Genomic DNA, 21,860 nt, shown 5'->3' with positions numbered 1-21,860 from the left:
TTTGCCATTTTCGGTTTTAGCAAACCGAAAGGAGCAAAAAGTTTTGTGATTTTTATTATCGTTTAATTGATACTTATTTGAACTTTGTATTGCATCCTAATATGGATGTGTGAGTGGGACATGTGGAAAGAAAATCCAGTGATCATGTCTTTTGCACCTTCGTTCTACAAAGAAGGACAAGTCATGCCTCATCCTGACATCAACGGAACTTTCTCGATCAAACATGTCCTTCTTAACTTTTCAGTATATATATATGTTGACTTTATTATTATGGTAAACCATAAACAGCTGTCAGTTTGATAACAAAGAGAGGTGTAGGTGGTCGTGTCTATACAATGTAACTGAAAAATATTTATACTTAACGTAAAAGTATCGGTCTTAATTTACTGCATGTATCCTTGTGAAATAACTGAACTACACACAATTCTGAAGTGTTTAACACACCAATCGTCTGTTATTTACACACAGTGACACACAGACATACACACCTGTGCGTTCACGAATATACAATCTCACGCACTAATTCCACGTGTTCTTAGATGCTGAGTGGATGTGGCGACTTAACAGTCCAAGCTTTGTTAATTCACTGACACAAAATGTAATATGACACTTAAGGTGACACCATTATCTATAGACACGTGTACCTGACTTCAGTCCCGTCCAGCAAAGCTATTATGATCTTTCATTGACACAGAGGAGGCTGCCATCTTGGTTGACACTGACATGTCCTGTCAGTCCTGCTACACGTGTCATGACATCCTTCACCACAGGTGTTTTGACAGTCTGTAGATGTGTTGTGGTGACCGGCTGAGCAGTCTGTCAGAGATGGGGACAGTAAGTCTGACTCCTTAAAGTATCTTCAATAGCTTTTGAATGATATGATACGTAAGCCACTGGGGAGACAACTGAAATCAAGTCTGTGGCGAGGGTGAAAACAGAGTTTGCTACCTTTTTAATGAAACGTGAATTTGAAACAAGTTAAACAACACCATGCTGTAACTTTTTTAAAAAAGTTATTTTTTTAAAAAATAAGCAGTATTTACAAATGGTCAATTAGACAGATATTTACAATGTGTAATGTAAAGTTAAGGCTGAAGTGGTCTGATATCTACAGACTGCTCAGCTACCCGTTTAACGACTGTCAAAACACCTGTGGTGAAGGATGTCATGACACCTGCAGCACGACTAACGGGACATGTTAGTGTTGGTCAGGCTGGCAAGCTCCTCTGTGTCAATGTTAGAGCACAGGGCGATGATGAAGTGTCACATAAACTAAAAACCAGAGAAATGATAATTGTCGATAGCAGCTTCCTGCTGTTTTTGAAACCTGATGGACGGCAAGAAACTTGATAAGATACGACGAGCTTCACATCCTGAATGAGACTGCTTGTACCCTGAATGAGAATAGTTGTGACGACTGTACCTTTACAGTCGGCTTCTTTGTAAAATCGGAGACATCCCATTCGCTTTCTTACTTCCATGTATCATGTTCATTCGAGATCGTGTTTGTAACATGTACAGTCGCCCAAAGGGCAGCTTGACACCCAGCTTTCAGAAGTAGGGTGATCAAAGAATCATAATGCGTCGTATTGTCAATCGGTGTATATCTTTGTAAATTTTAATAAACATGAATATACTGTTTATCGTACAGGAAATTAGGCTTAGTTCAGTAAATTTATTTTTTATGTTAATTGTTTGATGGTCATATGTAATGTTGGTCTGAGATTGAATTTTGTGAAAGGAAAGAGATTTTCACAATACGTGGAACGAATGTTTCAATAAGCATGCATAATGCCAACGAAAGACTTTCATGTCTCGATCACCTGTTCCTACGAGAGCTTCGAGATAAAAGTGTCATCGGCAAACTTCCGTCTTGTGAACCAGGAAGATGTGAACCTTAGTAGCTTGGGCTATGATGGCGGGTCGTGTGGGGACGTGGATTGTGATACTGTGTGTAGTTACTGAAAATCTTTTTGCTGCTTTGCAGTTTGTTTCTAGTCAGCAACTGGAACATATGAGTGAGTATTGTCAGCATTTCAGGATCACGTTGTGTGTCGTACAACTACTACTACTGTACTTTATATGCAAATCATTATCTGATAATTACATGCATCACGTAAACAGTTTTACACGTTTAAAAGGTACTGATACGATAAAGTATTTTGATATAGATAAAGAATTATTCTTATTCAAAATATCATATCATTCACAAAAAATTTAATAGTATTAAATAGACATTGCGTAAAATATCTCAAGGTAAGAAAATATTAAACGACATCCAATAGACAAATGAAGGAATGCACACGAGTTGCGGGATATGTCCCTGTGATTCACACCGTTAGATTTCTGTGAGTAAAAATAAAAATATGACATACAAAAGCAGGGGAGTGGCTGGGTGTAATGATTAGTTTAGACAGATTATAGATGTAAGGGGACGATTATATGTACCTAGTTTTGTTATGGTCAGGATGTTACAGCTGTCTGCCTATGATGAGCTCCGTAAGGTTAGCGCCATCCGTCACATTCTCTCTACAAGCTCTGTCCCCCACTCATGTCTGTCCTTTGTCCTTTTTCTGCTTGATTACTGCAACTCCTTGTTCGTGGCCAACAGAGGTCAATGGATACTCATGCCACGTGTAGATCAAATCATCAAAAGACTTCTGGAATGTGTGCGGTCGCCAGACATTAAAACATGATAACACGATTGTTTAGCGATGATGGAAGATTTGCAGTAGAGACGATTTCAAATCCATTATCGCGTCAAGGACTGGAAGTCGTTAGGCACTACGAAAATAAGAAGATTTAGATAACAAATAAAAGCCAATTCTTTAGACACAGTGATGGAGCAAATAATAAGCGCTGGCCAAAAGAATGGAAACAAAATAACAAACAAATTAAGCAGTTCCCTCCGTCAGACCTGTAGGACGAAGGGACGCCACGTTAAATATCTAGTGGACGTACTTTGTTAGCACTACTTTAAAATGAAACATAAATAGCCACTTTGTTCTAACAGGTAATTTTATTGAAGCGTTCATATAGAGAAACAACATAGATCATTATTAATGAAAATAACCTATGTTAAACATATTCGGTTCCAGTTAAAAAAAGGATAAGTGAAATCCCATATCAACTGACCGAACACAATTCACTGCTCCTCATCAAATCTCACTTTACTTATGTATCTCTTGTGTTTCGTGGACAGGTTGTGTGTCTGGCTACTGGGGGGCAAACTGTACCCGTCCCTGTGGAGCAGGGTGTGACAGTCGTGGATGCAGTCAGAGTGACGGGACCTGTCAGTGCCGTCCGCGGTGGGAGTCTCCTCTGTGCCAAAGTAGGAAAACAATAGCGAAAGAATAATGTGGTTGACAGTAAATATTACTTACAACTTTACAGCTATGTTTAACCTAGATTAGAAACAATAAGAAAATCTTAATCTAACAAATATATAATTTTAGAAAAATATTCAAGATTTAAAAGGATTAATTATATTCACTAGAATCTTCACGATAAAAATCTTTAATTGTAGTTCATTGTGTAGCAAGTCTGCTTTTAAGGCCTCCACCGTCAGCTCCAACAAAGAAACCCAAGATGCCGCCCCTCTTCCAGTTCAGCAGGATCCGATGCACAAGCCAATGGCAAACACAAATACAGGGAAAACAAAAAATAAAGTCTAGTCACCGTTTAAATTCTAGTCGACAATGTGTATATAACCTAGCCACTGTTTTACATATGAACATGTGCGGTTCCAGTTACAAGAAGGATAAGCGAAATCAAATATCAACTGACCAAACACAATTCACTGCTCCTTATCAAATCTCACTTTACTTATGTATCTCTTGTGTTTCGTGGACAGAATGTGTGTCTGGCTACTGGGGGGCAAATTGCACCCGTCTATGTGGAGCAGGGTGTGACAGTCCTGGATGCAGTCAGAATGACGGGACCTGTCAGTGCCGTCCGCGGTGGGAGTCTCCTCTGTGCCAAAGTAGGAAAACAATAGCGAAAGAATAATGTGGTTGACAGTATATATTACTTACAACTTCACAACTATGTTTAAACTATACTAGAAACACTAAGAAAATCTGAATCTAAAAAATATATATATATTTATATTTTTAGAAAAATAATCAAGAAGTAGAAGGATTAATTAAATTCACTAGAATTGACATTGAGTCCCCACAAATCTCTTCACGATTAAAATCTTTGATTGTAGTTCATTGTGTAGCAAGTCTGCTTTTGACAGGAAAAGACATCGACCCAACCCCTACACCCTTACCAACCATAACCCACCCCCAAAGAGATCCCCACCTCCCACATTGTGAAATCATCGCAAGGTGAAAGCACTTTCTCTCAAAATCAACAACAACAAGAACAACAACAACTAATAAACTATTCCCTCTAGTTAAATAGCCACGTGCATTCACTATATTTATCTCTTGTGTATGTTGTTTGTTTTTGTTGTGTTGGCTTTTAGTTAATCAAATTCCAAACCTGTTTTACGAACGCGTTCAGCTAACCTCCCCACGACAAAAGATATTCCGTTGTTTTTATTTGCATTGTAATAAAATAGGCCGAAATTTTGTTTCTAGAGCAGTATTAACATTTAATTACACCGGTCATCTTTAGACTGTTCAGACGGTCACTACAACATGTCTAACGACTGTCACAACACCTGTGGTGAAGGATGTCATAACACATGTAACAAGACTGACGGGACATGTCAGTGTCAACGAGGATGGCAGCCTCCTCTGTGTCAAGGTAAGAATACAGTAATACGACTAATGCAGCGGTTCTCAACCTGTGGGGCGCGACCCCCTGGGGGGTCGTGACGTGCCTACAAGGGGGTCGCGAAGGTGGTCCTTTTTTAAAAGTTACTTATACCGGTATTAGTGAAATTAGTTGACATTGTGTAACCGAGTGGTGAGGGCGATCAAACTCCAAATCTCTTCTCCCTATTCAAGTACACTGTCTCGGCATGCAGTGACTTCTCACTTCCAAAACTCAAAACACAATCCCCCTCTCAACAATTAAGCCTCCAATCTCCCTCCTCGCCTTTTGCCCTCTCTCTCCCCCAATCTCTCATCGCTGACTCCCCTCTCCCTCTCCAGTCACACCTCTCTCTTTTTTTAAAAAAACATCTAAAAGGCACGCATTCAGGAAACGTCCATCATTCACACCTTTTCATTCGCACGTGCTCAGTCCTAGTACTCTATAGGTCCCTGACAGAAGGCCATGACCAGACAGTGCGGGGTGGGGGCTTAAGAACGACCGATGGCTGCTGCTAATGGCATATTTATCGGACATATTTGAGAAGCTGAACGTTGTGAATACTTCTCTGCAAGGGAAGGACACCACCATATTACAAACAACTGACAAGATGAATGCTTTCGTCCGAAAACTTTCGTTGTGGACGCAAAAGATACGCCAAGAAAATATTTTTGATGTTTCCGTGCTTGTGTAAGTGCAAGGCTGACAACTTGAATCTTGATCAGGTGAAGAATGTAATTATTGCACATCTAAGCGGACTGCAAGAAAGGTTTCAGCATTACTTCGCTGAAATTGATGTGACCAAATACGATTGGATTCGTAATCCATTTCTGGCTGATCCTAGCACAAGTGGGTTGTCCACGGAAGAAGAAGAGCAGCTCATCGACCTTTTGAGTAACCAATCCCTGAAAATGGTCTTCCACACAACACCAGTGCCAAAATTCTGGATTAGCGTCAACGGTGAATATCCTCTCCTTTCTGAGAAAGCAATGAAAGTTCTGCTGCCATTTTCAACTTCGTATATGTGTGAGCAAGGATTTTCAGCATTGGCAGCACTGAAGTCGAAATACAGAAATCGTGTGGACGCAGAGGCTGAGCTGCGAATAGCAGTGGGTACGAACATCGCACCCAGGTTCTCTTCTCTATGCAACAGCAAGCAGGCTCAACCTTCTCATTAATCAAAGTGAGTGTCTAATAAAACTAATAAAATAATATTTATTAGCACCGCAGAATTTGCTTTAGTAAAATTTCATTAACAGTTATACTTCTTGCAGATACGAACTTTGTTCTTCCGTTGTTGATTTCCTCGACGCGGCGTTCGAGGTTAGCTAAGGCTCCCCCCCCCCGCTCTTCCACCGACCTAGCTGGCTAAGGGGGTCGTGGACGTACCGGTGTTCGTCAGGGGGGTCGTCACATGTAAAAGGTTGAGAACCGCTGGACTAATGCATCAGACTCAATATATAAGACGAGCTCTTGTGCTGAGTTCATGTCTTTAGACAAGACATGTAGGATTAATAAACACACATAAGTTTATCTTTTAGCTGATCATATTTTTCACCTTATCTTTACCAGATTGTGCAGACAAATACTACAACACGCCTAACGGCTGTGTCACCTGTGGTGAAGGATGTCATGACACTTGCAACATTGCTGACGGGACATGTCAGTGTCGACCAGGATGGCAGCCTCCTCTGTGTCAACGTAAGAATAAAATAATACGACTAATGCATCAGAGTCAAGATGTAAGACCAGCTGGCATCCGAGTTCCTCGTGGTCTTGTTAAAAAAAGTCTTTTTAAGTTATTAGTCTTTTCTTATTTACCTACCTACTCACATTCCACTGTTGATGAACTTTTCAATGAAAATTGTTTTCTGTCTCTTTTTTTTGTTGATGCTTCCATATGTCTATAATTATTTGTGTTAACTTGTACATTATGTACTACTACTAAAAACACCTCATCCCAACATCAAACACTCGGGGTGGTTATTTACATAAACCCGCATGAGTACATATTTACCAGTAATCTCTTGAAGTGCTATGCAAAGTCGTTTATCATTATACAATATATAACTTCTTACGCAGGCTCTCTCTCTCTCACACACATACAAAGGTCTAGGAAACCGGTTTCTTCTTAAAAACCACCTATGGTACGATCTCACATTCAGAAAAGGGTATGTTAGAGCGAAACATAAACCAACGAAAACCGTCGTCTAATGTAGGTATTCTGCTGAATGCCTGTCTTTGAACAGGATAAATAGGACTTATAAACAGACATTAATTGTTTCTTGAACAAAAACTTAATTGTTTCATTACCAGAGTGTGCAGATAATCACTACAACATGTCTAATGACTGTGTCACCTGCGGTGAAGGATGTAACGACACTTGCAACATTGCTGACGGGACATGTCAGTGTCAGACAGGATGGCAGCCTCCTTTGTGTCAACGTAAGAACACAATAATACGACTAATGTATCAGACTCAATATGTAAGACGAGCTCTTCTGCTGAATTCATGTCTTTAGACGAGACATGTAGGATTAATAAACACACATGAGTCTTTCTTTTAGCTGATCATATGTTTCACATTATCTTTACCAGATTGTGCAGACAATTACTACAACACGCCTAATGGCTGTGTCACCTGTGGTGAAGGATGTCAGGACACATGTAGCAGGACTGACGGGACATGTCAGTGTCGACCAGGATGGCAGCCTCCTCTGTGTCAACGTAAGAATACAATGATGCAACTTATGTATTAGAGTCAAGATGTAAGACGAGCTCTTCTGCTGAATTGATATCCGTAGACAATGCAAATATGATTAATAAACACAATGAATTGTTCCTTAAGGAGAAGCGTATCATTACCAGGCTGTGCAGATAATTACTACAACGTGTCTAATGACTGTGTCACCTGTGGTGAAGGATGTAACAACACATGCAGCAGAACTAACAGGACCTGTCAGTGTCGACCACGATGGCAGCCTCCTTTGTGCGATGGTAAGAGAACGATGATATATCTTGGTCCGGATGCACTGCTCGTGCGCAGCTAGTCCCCTGCTAGTCCTGACTAAACGCCGCTATACCCGACTAACTAGTCTCCTTACTTACACTGGTTGCACTGCTGTGGACTAAGCTAGCGACAAGCCGCATCTGAACTAGTAACTACGGACTATTGGATTTATCAAAACCTTCACTGGGTTCCACCACGAAACGATTTTTTCACTTGGTAGATCACTCTTATCTCTAAAATGTCAGATGCGAAAGAGCGAGGCGGTTACATTGGAAAAAATCTGAAGTCTGTGGATTAATAGTGACAGTCGCTGCCAGCAGGCGTTGCTCCTGTCAAAATGTTGAACTGCAACAGAAAGAAATAGAGGAAATATGTGGTGAGGAAGGTGTGTGCCCAATCGTCGATTGGTAGCGATGTCTTCATGGCCAAACTCTAGCAAACATTTAATGTCAGAGATGTGCTTGTGAAGACCTTTCTATGTCACAAATCTGAGAAAAGAAGTTCTACCGTCTGCAGCCTTGACATCTGAGATTCGTTGACCATTTGTCTTTAATTTATATCTCGGTGTGCTACCTATCTACCCCGGCCTTAAAACTAAGCTCTTTTACAAAGTAACCTCTTGTAACTAGCGGAATGATTTAGTTTTATTCCATATTTACGTCCGCACACTGTCATGATTGCTTCTTCTTTGCATGTTAAAATGGTTAGTTGTATTATTTATTTAAAAGTTTGGTTAAATTGTTATCCTGTGTCATAAACGCATTCGGCTAACGATGCACAAGAAAATGCCCTCTTGTTGCTATTATTATAATCAAAGCAGACTGAAATGTTGGTTTTAGTGCAGCATCTGCATATAACTACGTTTGTCTACAGACTGTTCAGACGGTCACTACAACCCATCTAACGACTGTCAAAACACCTGTGGTGAAGGATGTAACAACACATGTAACAGGACTGACGGGACATGTCAGTGTCGACCAGGATGGCAGGCTCCTCTGTGTCAAAGTAAGAACACAAAAATCCATCTAATGAATTAGAGTTAACCTGTCTGTGTAACTTAAGGTTTGTTAAAACATCTGTTGAGGTCATTAGTCTTTACTGACTTACGTACCTACCCACTTCACACATTTGATGACTTTCGCAATTGTGTCCGTTAGCTTGTGCATTAGTACTACTCACTACTGAGGGCGACAACGATAACATTATTATTATTAGATACTTAGATCTTATATAAAACTGACCTGCTGGCTTGCCTGCTTAGTCTGTTCTTGTGTGTGATATACTAAAACATTGTATGTAATATAACCTCTCGAAGATAACAAATCGTGTGAAGACATTACGAAAATGTGGCTCACTTACTTTGCCCTCTTGTTTTAACTTATTTTACTATAATCTGGTATATATCCTATGATGCTGACAGATTGTTCAGACGGTCACTACAACGTGTCTAACGACTGTCAAGACACCTGTGGTAGAGGATGTCATGACACATGTAGCAGGACTGACGGGACATGTCAGTGTCGGACAGACTGGCAGCCTCCTCTGTGTCAATGTAAGAGCAACTGTATAACGATAACTTGTTTCCTTAAGCTCTCTTTTATAATTTTTCTTATTAAAGAAAGTTACATAGGACAAGAACTCTAGAATCTAAAGGCTATCATGGCGTTCAAATTAATAATGGAAGTTAGGACTTCATTTCAAGTATAACTAACATTTTCATATAAAGGAACAATCGGTCGCCAACAAAGTCCCATTATTTTTCCGATGCAACGCTAGCATAATTTCAAAAAGTAACTTTGTAACATTGTTCAAATTATACATTCTGCCCACACTTTTGTCCAGTTATGACGTCATCTAGAGACGATAAAGAGGCTTTGAGTGTAGCTGGTCCACTGGCCGGTACTGCAGTCGGCTGTGCCATCGTCTTCTTTATTTTAGGTGTCCTCGCCGGATTGTAAGTTGATAAAATAATGTACTTTTCTCTCCTATCATTGTCCCCTTTACCAGTAAAGATAATAAACTTCGTGTTCAAGAAGTAAAATACTTAATATTGTAATGTTCTTAATCGTTTCTCATGCGACATCTTTAATTGTTAAACTATTTTGAAAACAATTTTCTCGATTGATTTAAGATTTCCAATAGGCTCCATTTTACAGTGACTTTTTAATATAAACAGAAATAAAAGGATACGAAGAGAATCGTAATACTACTAATACCACTTGTAGAGCTTTATTTCACATCCAGCAGGCAAGCTCATTGAGCTGTACACATCATTGTAAATTATGATAATCGTAGTTAACTATGAAAAACAGAGAACAATTTGAAGAGTTCGGTAAAGAGAATAGGTGGAGACAAATATGCATAACCATGAAATTTGAAAGTAAAGAGAATGTATACCGACCCATTCTAAAAATATGTTTCATTTTTTTTCTTAGCCCTCTTTACAGTCGCTGTTTTATGCTGACTTCTTCATTAAGATATAAGAAAAACTTAAATTTAATTATTTGAATTATGTAATGGTCTCAAATCTTCTATTGCTTTAGATGGCTAAGACGACCAAGATCTCATCAGCCCTCAGCCAAACTTGGTTCACATGATAACATCTCCACGAACTGTGATCTAGGTATTTGTTTTTATCATTGTCCAGTTATGGTATATTTATTTATCCAGCGGATCGACCTATGGTTACTAACAACTTAGTTCGTAAGTTTATTGATTACATTAAAATGATCGTATCATCATACATTAAAATTTAAGCAAATGAGTAAAATAGGTTTTCCTAAAGAACTAAAATATATTAAAAAATCATTATATTCTTGCCTTATCTGTGGACTTATTATTAGAAAACCCACACACGAATGTTGTAAAAAACATAATATGAGTACGCTGATGATGACTGAGGTATATATTTAGTCCTTGATGGGTGGGTGGGGGACCGTTAAGCAGGCTGATGGGTAAAGAGGATGAGACTCAATACAGTAGATTACCGGAAGCAGGTCTACCCATTTAACTCTTGATTACATAATTTTTAGTTAAAGGTGCCCACTTGTTGGCCTTAAAATTAAATTAAATTAAATTAATTAATCGATTAAAGCACAATGCTCTTTGGAATAAGTAAACATTTACTCCAAATTCATCGGATTTCTAACAGTGGTTCTAGAATCTAGATGATATCCTTCTTTTAGCTACATCGTCGACCATGACGCGGCAAGCGGAGCATCCTGGCACGACATCTTCTGAAGATGCATCAGACCACAGCAACAACGTGTACGACGAACTTAAAGCTCGTAATGACGACAGCAAAGCTACCTATACTTCTCTTCGCTTCCAGAATGAGAGCAAGGAATGTGCGGAGCCTAGTGATTACATCAACACAAGGAAATGCAAATAAATTCCAAATGAAACACAAAGATGCGTTACAAGTTATATAAAAGCTTTGATAATAATAAGAATGAAAATAAAAACAACAACATTCCATAACATTCTCCTTTCTAACTGTGATGCCGTGAATTATTAATACAAAGTTGTAAAGCGATGAACTAAGTTTTTAACACGAATTGATAGAGGCAATGTAGTGAACAATTATCAATTATATGTCACGTGATCTCAACAAATATGTTAATCATGAGGGTGCTGAGGCTAGACACATGTGTTTGATTGACTCTATGGATGATTTATTAGCTGAGCTTTTCTGAGCATTTCATAGTGAAAATATCAACTCTCTTGACTCACGGCAAAGGTAAACATACAAGAAGAGGTGTGTGTATCCCAGTGACTAAATTTTCCCGCTGCAGGTTCAAGTATACGAACGCACTCAGGCGTATTGAAATAATTTTTAAAGCAAACTATTGGTGTACCTGTGCTAGATTTTAGTAAACATCACAGAATAGACAGTGACGTGCAGATGCTGTTGCTCACAGTGCGTTTCTCTCTCTCTCACTGACTAATGAACCCGCCACAATAACACCATGAACACATACACACACTTGCATTCCTTGTTAACATGCCTATATCACTCTTTATCAATGCTAACATTGAACACCAGGGAAGTACATGCTTATCTCAGGTATACCTAAGTTTAGAGATAGGTGGTCGTCATCACATTGGTTTCCAGGAAGTTTAAAGACAAACCATTTTGTGACGATGGCGGGTTGTGTGCGGACGTGGATGTTAAAGCTGTGCGTTTTCACTAAAATCTTTGTCTTGATTGCTGCACAGACAGAGCATATGAGTGAGTACTTTCAGTATTTTAGGATTAGTTAATATTCCGTATATGAGAGAGGTGCCAGTAGTCCCACCCCTCTATCGAGTGAGGTGCCCATTGCCGACAGCTGGGTCAACGTGTCGCTGCTCTACACGGGTATGTTACAGGACAACCTGTTTGTTTAGGTATTCAAAGTATCGATAGTAGTTTAGGGTCAGTTGTTCCGCTGATTTATTCCTATAGGGCATTATAACATAGCAATTTGAATAAACAGTAAACAAACGTGTGGAATTCCATTCTAATATGATCCGCACATTGAACTCCGACTGGATCTTTTCCCTTCTTGTCCACAGAAGCCTAAAATTGTTTCCTATCGTCCTTGTAAAATTGTTGATGTTATTTCTTATATGCTGCGATATTAATCAAGATACTTAAGGAATGATGTTTATGCTTGTCAAATAAATATTTACTAACATTCCAACAGACTTTACAGTAAAGGGAATTTGTTACAGCAAACGTCGCTGTCCACAAACCATGCAACATCAGCTCACAGTATGTAGAGAATAACTCATCTAATGATTGTTCTGCTGCTATCAATGGAAACACTAGCACAGCATTCGTCACAGAAAAAAGGTCTCAGAACTGCATCCACACCGACGTATCTGATTTCCACCCATTCTGGTCAGTGAATTTGGGACAGAACTTTTCTGTGCACAGAATAACCATCTACGGACGCGTCCCATGTAAGAATGAAGTGATTGAATGTCATAAATGTAACTTATGTAGCTGCTATGTTAACTCTTTAGAGTTTTCACCTGATATAGATTATCTTTGTTATTGTTCACCAGAAACTTTTCATTTTTTATAAGACTCGTAATCGCCGTAGGGTACAAATAAAGGGTTCTCTTATCTTACCTCACCTTAGACTAGTTCCTCAACGTGTTTCTAAAACACACAAAACTGTTTTATAGAAGCAAATTCAGAGACATGATTTCAACAGCACTCCTTTGCTGTTTAGAAGGTCTAGAAGTTTTAAAATAAGAAATACGTTGTTCAACTGGCCCTTTCTGTAAACCTGGGCTTACATTTTTATTCTAGCATAAAAATACATTGCATAATAATTCCTCTCTTGTATAATTTGATTGTTGTAAAAGTAAACAAATATAGCGCATTAATTGTTAATTAACGTCAGAACAAATTATTTCATTACTAGGGAAACTATATTTTTTTCTTTGCATAACTATTAACTACTTCAAAGGGCGTTTACACATCTCTTTTGATCATAAAAAGTAAGTCAGTGGAAAGTGTAGACTGTTACCGAGCAAGAAGCTCCACACATGATTCAGTGGATAGGAAAAAATTGTAAAACTTTGAGTGGTAAGATAACTCTTGCATCCTATCTGCTTTTTGGCGACAAATATACAAAAAGTTTCTTCGCTGCTCACAATGAAACATGAAAGAGGCCACACTATTTGCTGTCTTTTTTTTTTTATTAAAACACGTCAAGTAGCAAATGGACAGAATTTATAATAAGCTTTAGTTCCACATGGGTGACAATACTGACAAGGACAGAAAGAGTAGTTACATAACTGTTGAGCACAAGTAATTATTTAAAATCTGAGAGTGAAGAAATTTCTCTTTGGCATGACGCAAAAATGCGCATGAGAGAAGAGTATTATTCTGTAGGCAGCAATAGAGTGAGATAAATAAGTCATATAAACAAGGACTGAACATGAACATTACATACATAAACTCTTACAGTTGAGAGAAGAATGGACTGTGTTCAAGTCTGGCTGGACGGACGAGAGCTTTATAAGTTCCCATGTTCAGGCACAACAACTGTGACAACAGACATCCCCGTAAATCCGCCTCAGAGAGGACGAGTGGTTAGCATCACAAGAGAAACATCACAAACATCTTACAAAGATCTCGCGCCATTTTTAAACTTTTGTGAAATCCAAGTGGGGGTGAGTTCATAGTAGTCAGTAATATTACTATAAGGGAGATGTTCTCAATAGTGAGAACCATTGTTGTAAGGGATATGTTTTTAGCTGTAAGAAATATCAGTAAAAGCAGTATTTTCACAGAATTAGGAAAGATTGCCAGAAGGGGTAAACAGCTATTACAATAATGTTTATTTTTTCAGATGTTTAAACATAAAAATGCACTGAAACACTTTTCTGATCTCAGAATTGCAGTTCTTGAAAAGATGAATATTATTTTATGTCCATATATTGCTATAGTCTCCTATGATAAGTTGCAAGAGCAGTCCTTTGTTACATACCTTCCTTAAAAAAGGAACAAACTTTACAATTTTAATGCATGGTTATTTCAGGATTCATAGCAACATTGACCATCACTAAATTTGTTACATTTCTATAGTACACATCTTCAGTTTTCTTAGTGGTATATTACTCATAATGTAAAAAGTCTAACATTCACTAAATTAAAAAGAAGATGCAGGGACTTAATCATTATAAACATATTAATATAATTTGTTGTAGTTTGCTCCATCGGATGGTGGGGCAGTGATTGTCAGAATCAGTGCAGTTGTCAAGGCAAAGACTATTATTGCGATCCAGATCATGGCACGTGTTCAAAAGGTACTTACGAGTACAAGTGTTTATTTATATAATCAGCTGAAAGAAAATAACCTATGAATAATGTTGACTCAGGATTGAATAATTAAAGCACGCCTATATACAAGTCTGTAAATGTTAAATATATTTTGTTAAAATAATTCAGCGCCGTATTTTATAAAATCACAAAACAGTTTGACCTCAAAATATCTTACCTTTGAACCAAGTCAATATATATGAGTTTTAGAACATTGAATACCAGGAATTCTCACCTGGCTGTTGAAAATAATAATCAGCTAGTTAGCGTTAGGACAAGCATCGAGTGACTTGAATTTCATACCAATTGAATTCTCTTCCAAAACAGTCTACTTTCTACCTCTCTTTCTTTCTCTCTCTCTTGCTCACATTCGCTCAAGCACATTTAGGACACAACCAACCATAATGTAGTTTAACTGTCGTAAAATCTATTATAAGAATTAGACTCTCATCCAGCTTTCTATTATTTTACATCTTCAAAGGCTTAATATATACGAATATGACCATTTCTACAGTATTCTACTTTATCAGAAAATGTAATATCTTGTTGGTAAAAAATTACTACCACTAAACTTCATCAGCTATAAATTGTAATAACAAGAAACATCATTTAATTAATAATGTCATGTAATTAATGTGGCTTTTCGACTGCATCCAGATGAAAAATGGTGATAATTTTTATAAGATTGTCAAACATATTTATTTTATTTCCTTCGATCATTTGTCCAGTGTGTTCATCCGGGTACTGGGGAGAGAACTGCACTGTCTGTGGTGCTGGGTGTAATAATACGTGTGATGCCAAAAGTGGAGCTTGCAGGTGTAGTAACGGGTGGACAGGACCACAATGCACAGGTAAGGCCAAAAAAGTAAGAGAACAGAAAATTTTCTACAATCTCAACATTGGTTTACCATTTCAAGCACGCACATAATTAAAAGACTACATCCTACACGTTGATAGACTTGATGCTGTCGATGAAACACCGAATGTCCAGAAACCTTCTTTGACCTAGAAAAGCTGTGGGACCCTACGGTTGCCATCTCTTTCTAGTGCGTCGGGTGGGGATGATAAGACTGCTATGTTAATACCCTCTCGGGCCATATAAAAAGTGGTTAGAATACACGGTTCGTGTACGTCATCAAACGAAGAAAAAGCCCTGGTTTTCGAAGAAGCTGATGTATCTTTGTAACCGAAAACGAATAGTAAAAAGTGAAAAGCTGGCAAAACGCTAGGCAGCGGTTGACACAGAAACCTGAGCTTGATACAATTCTATTATAACTGAAATGACTTATCCAAGGTTCATTGACTTCTTGTTTAATCTTTCTTGATTACAGAATGTTCCACGGGATACTGGGGAGACCACTGCTCTCACGTCTGTGGTCGTGGATGTAAGAACGGAGATTGCAATGTCCACAGTGGATCCTGTGAATGCAAGTCAGGATGGGCAGCACCAAGCTGCGATGGTAAATTCTACCTGCATGTATAGTTATCAAATAACAAATATCATTAATGTTTATATATATATATAAAGCAGTGTTTAACTGACAGCAGACAAATGTATGATATTTGGCTACTACTTAACATTCATATTCTTTTCCAAATGGGTGTGAGTGTGCTTTTAATCATTTAAAGGAAAAACAACATTGTACACCCATTTGTTTTCATGTGCATTGAGCTGAAACTATAACTTTAAAGATGACATAACATAATGTCCCACACTCGTCTTCCTTCGATTTATTACAGACATTTATCAAGTCCTCTGCTTTATCATCGTGTGTACCTTACTTCGACAGGGTATTTTCCAAATATACTCAACTATCGTTTTATTGTTTTTGATTTTTCCTCCTGCTTTTCCTTCTCTCTTTTTGCGTCAGTGTCTATACACACATCGTATAATATAGAACAAGATATAATTATCCACCTTATTCACTTTGTCCAAGTTTCTCCTGTTCATAGCAAATTGATATGCAGTTCAGTGCTCCTAAAACACTATATGCATTAGATTATAATGATTGTCGACAGATTGCTTACAAGGTCACTACAACGTGTCTAACGACTGTCACAACACCTGTGGTAAAGGATGTCATGACACATGCAGCAGGACTGACGGGACATGTCAGTGTCGGGCAGGATGGCAGCCTCCTCTGTGTCAAAGTAAGACAAACTTTATAATGACAACTTGTTTCCATAAGCCGACTTTATCAAGACACGTAGCTAAATAGACCTCGCATTTAAAGTAAATATCAATAAACAAATTCATTTCAATAAAATTAGAATTTTCATATAAATAAATAATCGACAGTCTGCAGTGTCCCAGTGTCTACACTAGTGTAAAGTATTTCTGTACCATTACTCAAATGCTGTCATCGCTTCTATTCTCGTAAACATCATTAAACTTAGTTCTACTGGTCGCCTCTGTTGACGAGGAATTCATCGCACGTGTACATATGGTAATATGATACACAACTCTTACTATCAAGTTTTACTCATAGGTCATACAAATTATGTTATATACTTATACAAATAGGATAACATGGTGAGAAAAAAGTTTCAGTTACAAAATTTATGATATACCTGTGATACAAAATATGGGTTTTGAAGCTGTAGAAATATTTAGATGCACATAGTTAATATCCTACACAGCTCTTACTATCAAATTTTATATCTCTAATACAAATAGGATAACATGGTAAAATTTACAGAACTCGTGATGTGCTTGTGATAAAGAAAACGGCTTTTAAGCTCTAGAAATATTTAGATGCACGTATCTCGTACATGTTAAAGATCATTGCAAACTCAGACCATTAAAGCAACCTTTAAGAGATATTTAGTTGTTTACAACATTGTTGACAGACTGCTCAGACGGTCATTACAACGTGTCTAACGACTGTCAGAACACCTGTGGTGAAGGATGTCATGACACATGTAGCAGGACTGACGGGACATGTCAGTGTCAGCCAGGATGGCAGCCTCCTCTGTGTCAACATAAGAACACATCAGGTATACTGAGAAGATAATTGCGATTACATGTGCACGTAATACGGTTAGTAATGAAGATTCCAGAATGGATATTTTCTATTACAAGAAATTTAGACATTCCCTTTTGTCTTTGTACTATTTCAATTTATAGTTTGCATCTCTAAATAAAACATAAAATTCTGACTTGAGACCCGTTCATTTGTAGAGAGCATTCAAGGTAACAAATGAAAAGATATTTCAAACTGTAGAATTTCACACTGAAAATATTAAACAGGGTATTAACCGACCGTAATTTAGTATTATACCAAAAGGAAGGACAGACAAACCAAGGGATAAATACACGGTAACAGAGGGACAGTCAGCCACTGTTTCCCTTATTATACTACATTTTTCTACACTTTTGTGCAGTTATGATGTCGTCTTGTGATTGTAAAGAGGCTTTGAGTGGAGCTGGTCCAGTGGCCGGTATTGCAGTCGGCTGTGCCATCGTCTTCTTTATTCTAGGTGTCCTCAGCGGAATGTAAGTTGATAAAATAATGTACTTTTGTCTCCCAGTATAGTCCCCTTTACCAGTTCATATAAAAAAACTGAAGTTGAAGAAATAAAATACTTAATATTGTAATGTTCTGCTCATTTCTTTTCCTGTCATCATTTTCTGCTAGACTATTTTGAAAAAAACTGTATTCCACATGTTTCTTGATGGATTTAGAGCTAATTACCGGATGTTACTGTATTACTAATTTTATATATTTAGAGCTAGATCATAGCCAGCAGGCAAACTCACTGAGTTGTGTACATTAAAGTATTTCACGACAGTCAAGGGCAGTGATTTAAATTAAAGAACAATGAGCCTAAAGGGCGGTGACCACATAGCAACAGAGACACATTTTAATAGGATTAATTGAAAGACTATTCATGCTCTTTCTGCAACAAAGCCTAATTCTTACAGCTATAAAAAAAGTCTTTCACATATTTTTCGATCCACCTAAACACTTATTGTCAAGATTTTATACACATTTCTTGCATGAACATCTACAGAATAATACCAATAACAACGATTACAGTGAATGATGTAAAACAAAGAACAATGCGAAAAATTCAGTAAAGAGTGATAGTCGCAGATAAAAAGGTTTATGCAAATATAAATACACACAGAAATACGAAAATGAAGAAAATATGTATCTTTCCATTATCTAAAATATCTTTAACTTCTTTTCTTCGCCCTCTTTATTGTGGGTTTTTTAAAAGGAAAATGATGTCTGCATCATTTAATCTTTAATTATTTAGATTATATAAAGTTAATAATTTATTTCTTCAGAAAGTTGAGACTATCAAGATCTCGTCAGCCCTCTGCCACACACGGTTCACCTGTTAAAACCTTCGTGACCTGCGATCTAGGTATTTGTTTCTATGATTGTCAAGTTATGGCATATTTATACAGGTGATCGGTTACTAACGAACTAATATGAATAAAAATATATTTTATTATGTTATCGCTTGGTCTGCAGACTGGTTACTATGAGAAAACCACACAGGATGGTTGTGGTTAAAGTTGTATAAGTGGTGCACTAAAGATGACCGAAGAATTTGTTTAGATGGTGGCTGGTTGGGAGGAGAAGGGTTGAAACCCATTGAGCAGGTTGTTGGGTAAAGGATAGGAGACTGTCAGTAAAGTACACTGCCTTCAGTAGGTCTGGACATTTAACTCTTGATTATATAATTTTGATTAAAACTGTCGTTTTGTTGGCCTAGTCTTCGACAGCTTCTTTTACATAAACCTCGATTATTGAGGTAGTGCTCACTATACTAAGGTGTTTAGTGGATCATTGTGAGCAGTTTTTATCTTTTATCTCAAACAAACTGTCATGGAACTTATTTAAATTCACCCTAGGACACAAAATTTATGTTATTTGTTAACGTTGATCACGATGATATCCTTATTGCAGGTACATCTTCGACCATGACACACCCAACAGAACCACATGGCACGACTTCAGAAGATACAGCAGACCACAGCAACAACGTGTACGACGAACTTAAAGCTCGTAATGACGACAACAAATCCGCCTACACCTCTCTTCGATTCCAGAAAAAGGACAAAAAAAGTGAGGCGCCTAGTGATTACGTCAACACAAGAAAGATACTAATGAATGAATGAATTATTGGCAGATAAAAGTGGAGAGCCGCAGTGTAGAGCTTGAGGACGTACACAGACTCACGTGCCTGGGCAAGACTGCTCTCCAGTGATGGCAGCTGAGTCGCGGGCATTCGTCTCAGTGTCACAGCAGCGACAGCAACGATGACCATAGTGAACAGAATACGTGACAGAGTAAATACTGGTCTTGTCACCAAATACAAGCTGTACACGTCCCTTGTCGTCTCTGTCCTGCTGTAACATCGACCTTACTAATAACAACGTGGAGATGAAGCCAGACATTCGTAGCCCAAACGCTTGCGAGGACGGTTCTAAAACTTGTACAGTGAAAAGAGAACAAACGACCCGTACAAATCTTATATACTCTATGCCGAATTATTGTGTTGAGCTCACCTCACGGTTTTACGTGCTTTACGTGAGCGAGATACCAAGTTACGTCTCCAACACCATGATTGTCATTATTATTCAAGCTATTTGAAACAGTTTCATTCAACATTGTCTTTAATATAGATTTAAAATTCAACGCGGTTGTTCGCGTGCTATTTACAGTATTATTGAATGGGTCTATTCATCTTCCATGAAGTGCATCCCGTATATAAAATTGAAACGACAAATAAATGGTTTGTTCACAAATACTTGTGTTAGAAGTATTGCACATTAGCTGAAATCTTTAACTTGCACCAAAATCCTCTACAAAGGAAGGTTTTAAATGTCTTAACCCACTTAGCACAATAGGGTACGATTGTGGCCTTGTCGGGAAGCATAGACACGGTAATTTTAATTACTTTTATTGCAAAGTTCGAGTTTCCTCCTCTTCAAAAATGCATAGGATTTGTGATCTAACTACTAACATTAACCTCAAAGCAGCAATAATAACAACAATAAGTAGAATAACTACAATAATAATAATAACGATTACAACAAATATAACAATAAAAATAACTTTAACCACTGTCGTATTTACAGTCATTAGTTATGCCAGTCGTTGTAATGATAAATTTTTATAACGTGCTAAGGGGGATAACTATGCAAAGCCATAAGAATACTACTTGTGGAAATCATGTTTTTATTCATGTATTATCAATGGTGTTACCAAAGTGATTTGCGCTGTAGTTTCTGAAGTATGTAAGTGTAAAGATCCCAATTTTTTTAATAATATATATATATAAGTTTATAATAAAGTATTTCTAATCTATGATTTTTATAATAAATTGTTGTTAATGGTACTTAAAATTGTCATTTTTTTTGTTCTACATTGTATTTACCTTGCTGACGTGAACAAAATTAAGGATAAGAGATTAAAGGGTAATATCAAGGAATAACATGTTTGTTTAAGATTTACCCGATTGGTGACGCATTTCGCCCTCAAGATACTCCTTTCGTATCACTTATTACTGCCTACAACATAAAATTGGAAGGAGAAACACACATTTCGAGAAAATAACTAAAACCAGTTCCTCGCCTGTTCAAATTTCAACGTTGGTCCGAAGTCGTCTCTGACGTCAGCACCGGTGACCTCGTGGTTGACCGCCCCTTGGCTGATACAAGTTTGTCAGAAAATACCGAATTTCAAAAAGCCAAGCGCAGATATGAAAATTACTGTGTCGATGTTAAATGTATAGGAAAGTAAAGTGAAGGAATAGGTGTTTATAGGTTGGCAAAGGATTGATCGTTGAGAACAGAATGGATCAACTTCATTGATGTGTAAAGAGCTGGTCACTGCGCCTACACAGTACGTATAAATGTACTTTAATTTTACTTTTCAAGCCACAGTATTATAGTTGTGAGAGGAGACACAGTATGCTGTTAGTAACGTGTACATGCACACATACACACATAAGAAAACAGACAACTACCCCATGCCGAAGTAAGAGATAATGAGATTTTAGTAAGGGAGGTAATAAAAATCAACCAACCGCACACACTGCGACACAGAGTTCTTGCCCTGAGACCTTCGGTCTTTACGTTAGATGTACCCCGTGTATTCTGTATAAGCGGAATCCTTCAGTTTCTGTGGCGTTGAGCGGACCACTTCACTGTCCGTCCGACGTGCACAGGGATCCTACACAGGTAGATATTGTAGGCATACACAACGCTTTACACCTCAACAGTAGAGAAATTATGATAACGAAAAA

General features: G+C 37.8%; 1 protein-coding gene across 2 annotated transcripts; it reads left to right on the top strand.

Moving 5' to 3' along the window:
* Nucleotides 1-1,837: 1,837 nt before the first annotated feature.
* On the top strand, nt 1,838-12,454 carry LOC112572675 (multiple epidermal growth factor-like domains protein 10). 2 transcript variants are annotated; one of them, XM_025252474.1, is made up of 13 exons: nt 1,838-2,018; nt 3,203-3,331; nt 3,854-3,982; nt 4,624-4,755; nt 6,337-6,465; nt 7,081-7,209; nt 7,363-7,491; nt 7,633-7,761; nt 8,648-8,779; nt 9,195-9,326; nt 9,617-9,728; nt 10,318-10,397; nt 10,960-12,454. In XM_025252474.1, the coding sequence occupies exons 1-13, from the start codon at nt 1,913-1,915 to the stop codon at nt 11,163-11,165; spliced, it is 1,674 nt and encodes a 557-aa protein (XP_025108259.1). In that variant the 5' UTR covers nt 1,838-1,912; the 3' UTR covers nt 11,166-12,454. The 2 variants fall into 2 exon arrangements, with proteins under 2 accessions (XP_025108259.1, XP_025108260.1); XM_025252475.1 differs by lacking the exons at nt 7,081-7,209; nt 7,363-7,491.
* Nucleotides 12,455-21,860: the final 9,406 nt, after the last annotated feature.

The sequence above is a fragment of the Pomacea canaliculata genome, linkage group LG9 (genome assembly GCF_003073045.1).
Source record: "Pomacea canaliculata isolate SZHN2017 linkage group LG9, ASM307304v1, whole genome shotgun sequence".
NCBI classification, from domain to species: Eukaryota; Metazoa; Mollusca; class Gastropoda; order Architaenioglossa; family Ampullariidae; genus Pomacea; species Pomacea canaliculata.
Note: the sequence above shows the minus strand (reverse complement) of the source record. Positions and strands in the feature narration are given on the sequence as shown.

What these genes read in the sequence shown, in the direction of transcription:
- LOC112572675 (XM_025252474.1), top strand. Translation starts at nt 1,913, where the DNA reads ATGATGGCGGGTCGTGTGGGGACGTGGATTGTGATACTGTGTGTAGTT. An exon ending in GCAGCCTCCTCTGTGTCAAG is followed by an intron (nt 4,756 to 6,336) that starts GTAAGAATACAG and finishes TATCTTTACCAG; the next exon opens with ATTGTGCAGACAAATACTAC. An exon ending in GCAGCCTCCTCTGTGTCAAC is followed by an intron (nt 7,492 to 7,632) that starts GTAAGAATACAA and finishes TATCATTACCAG; the next exon opens with GCTGTGCAGATAATTACTAC.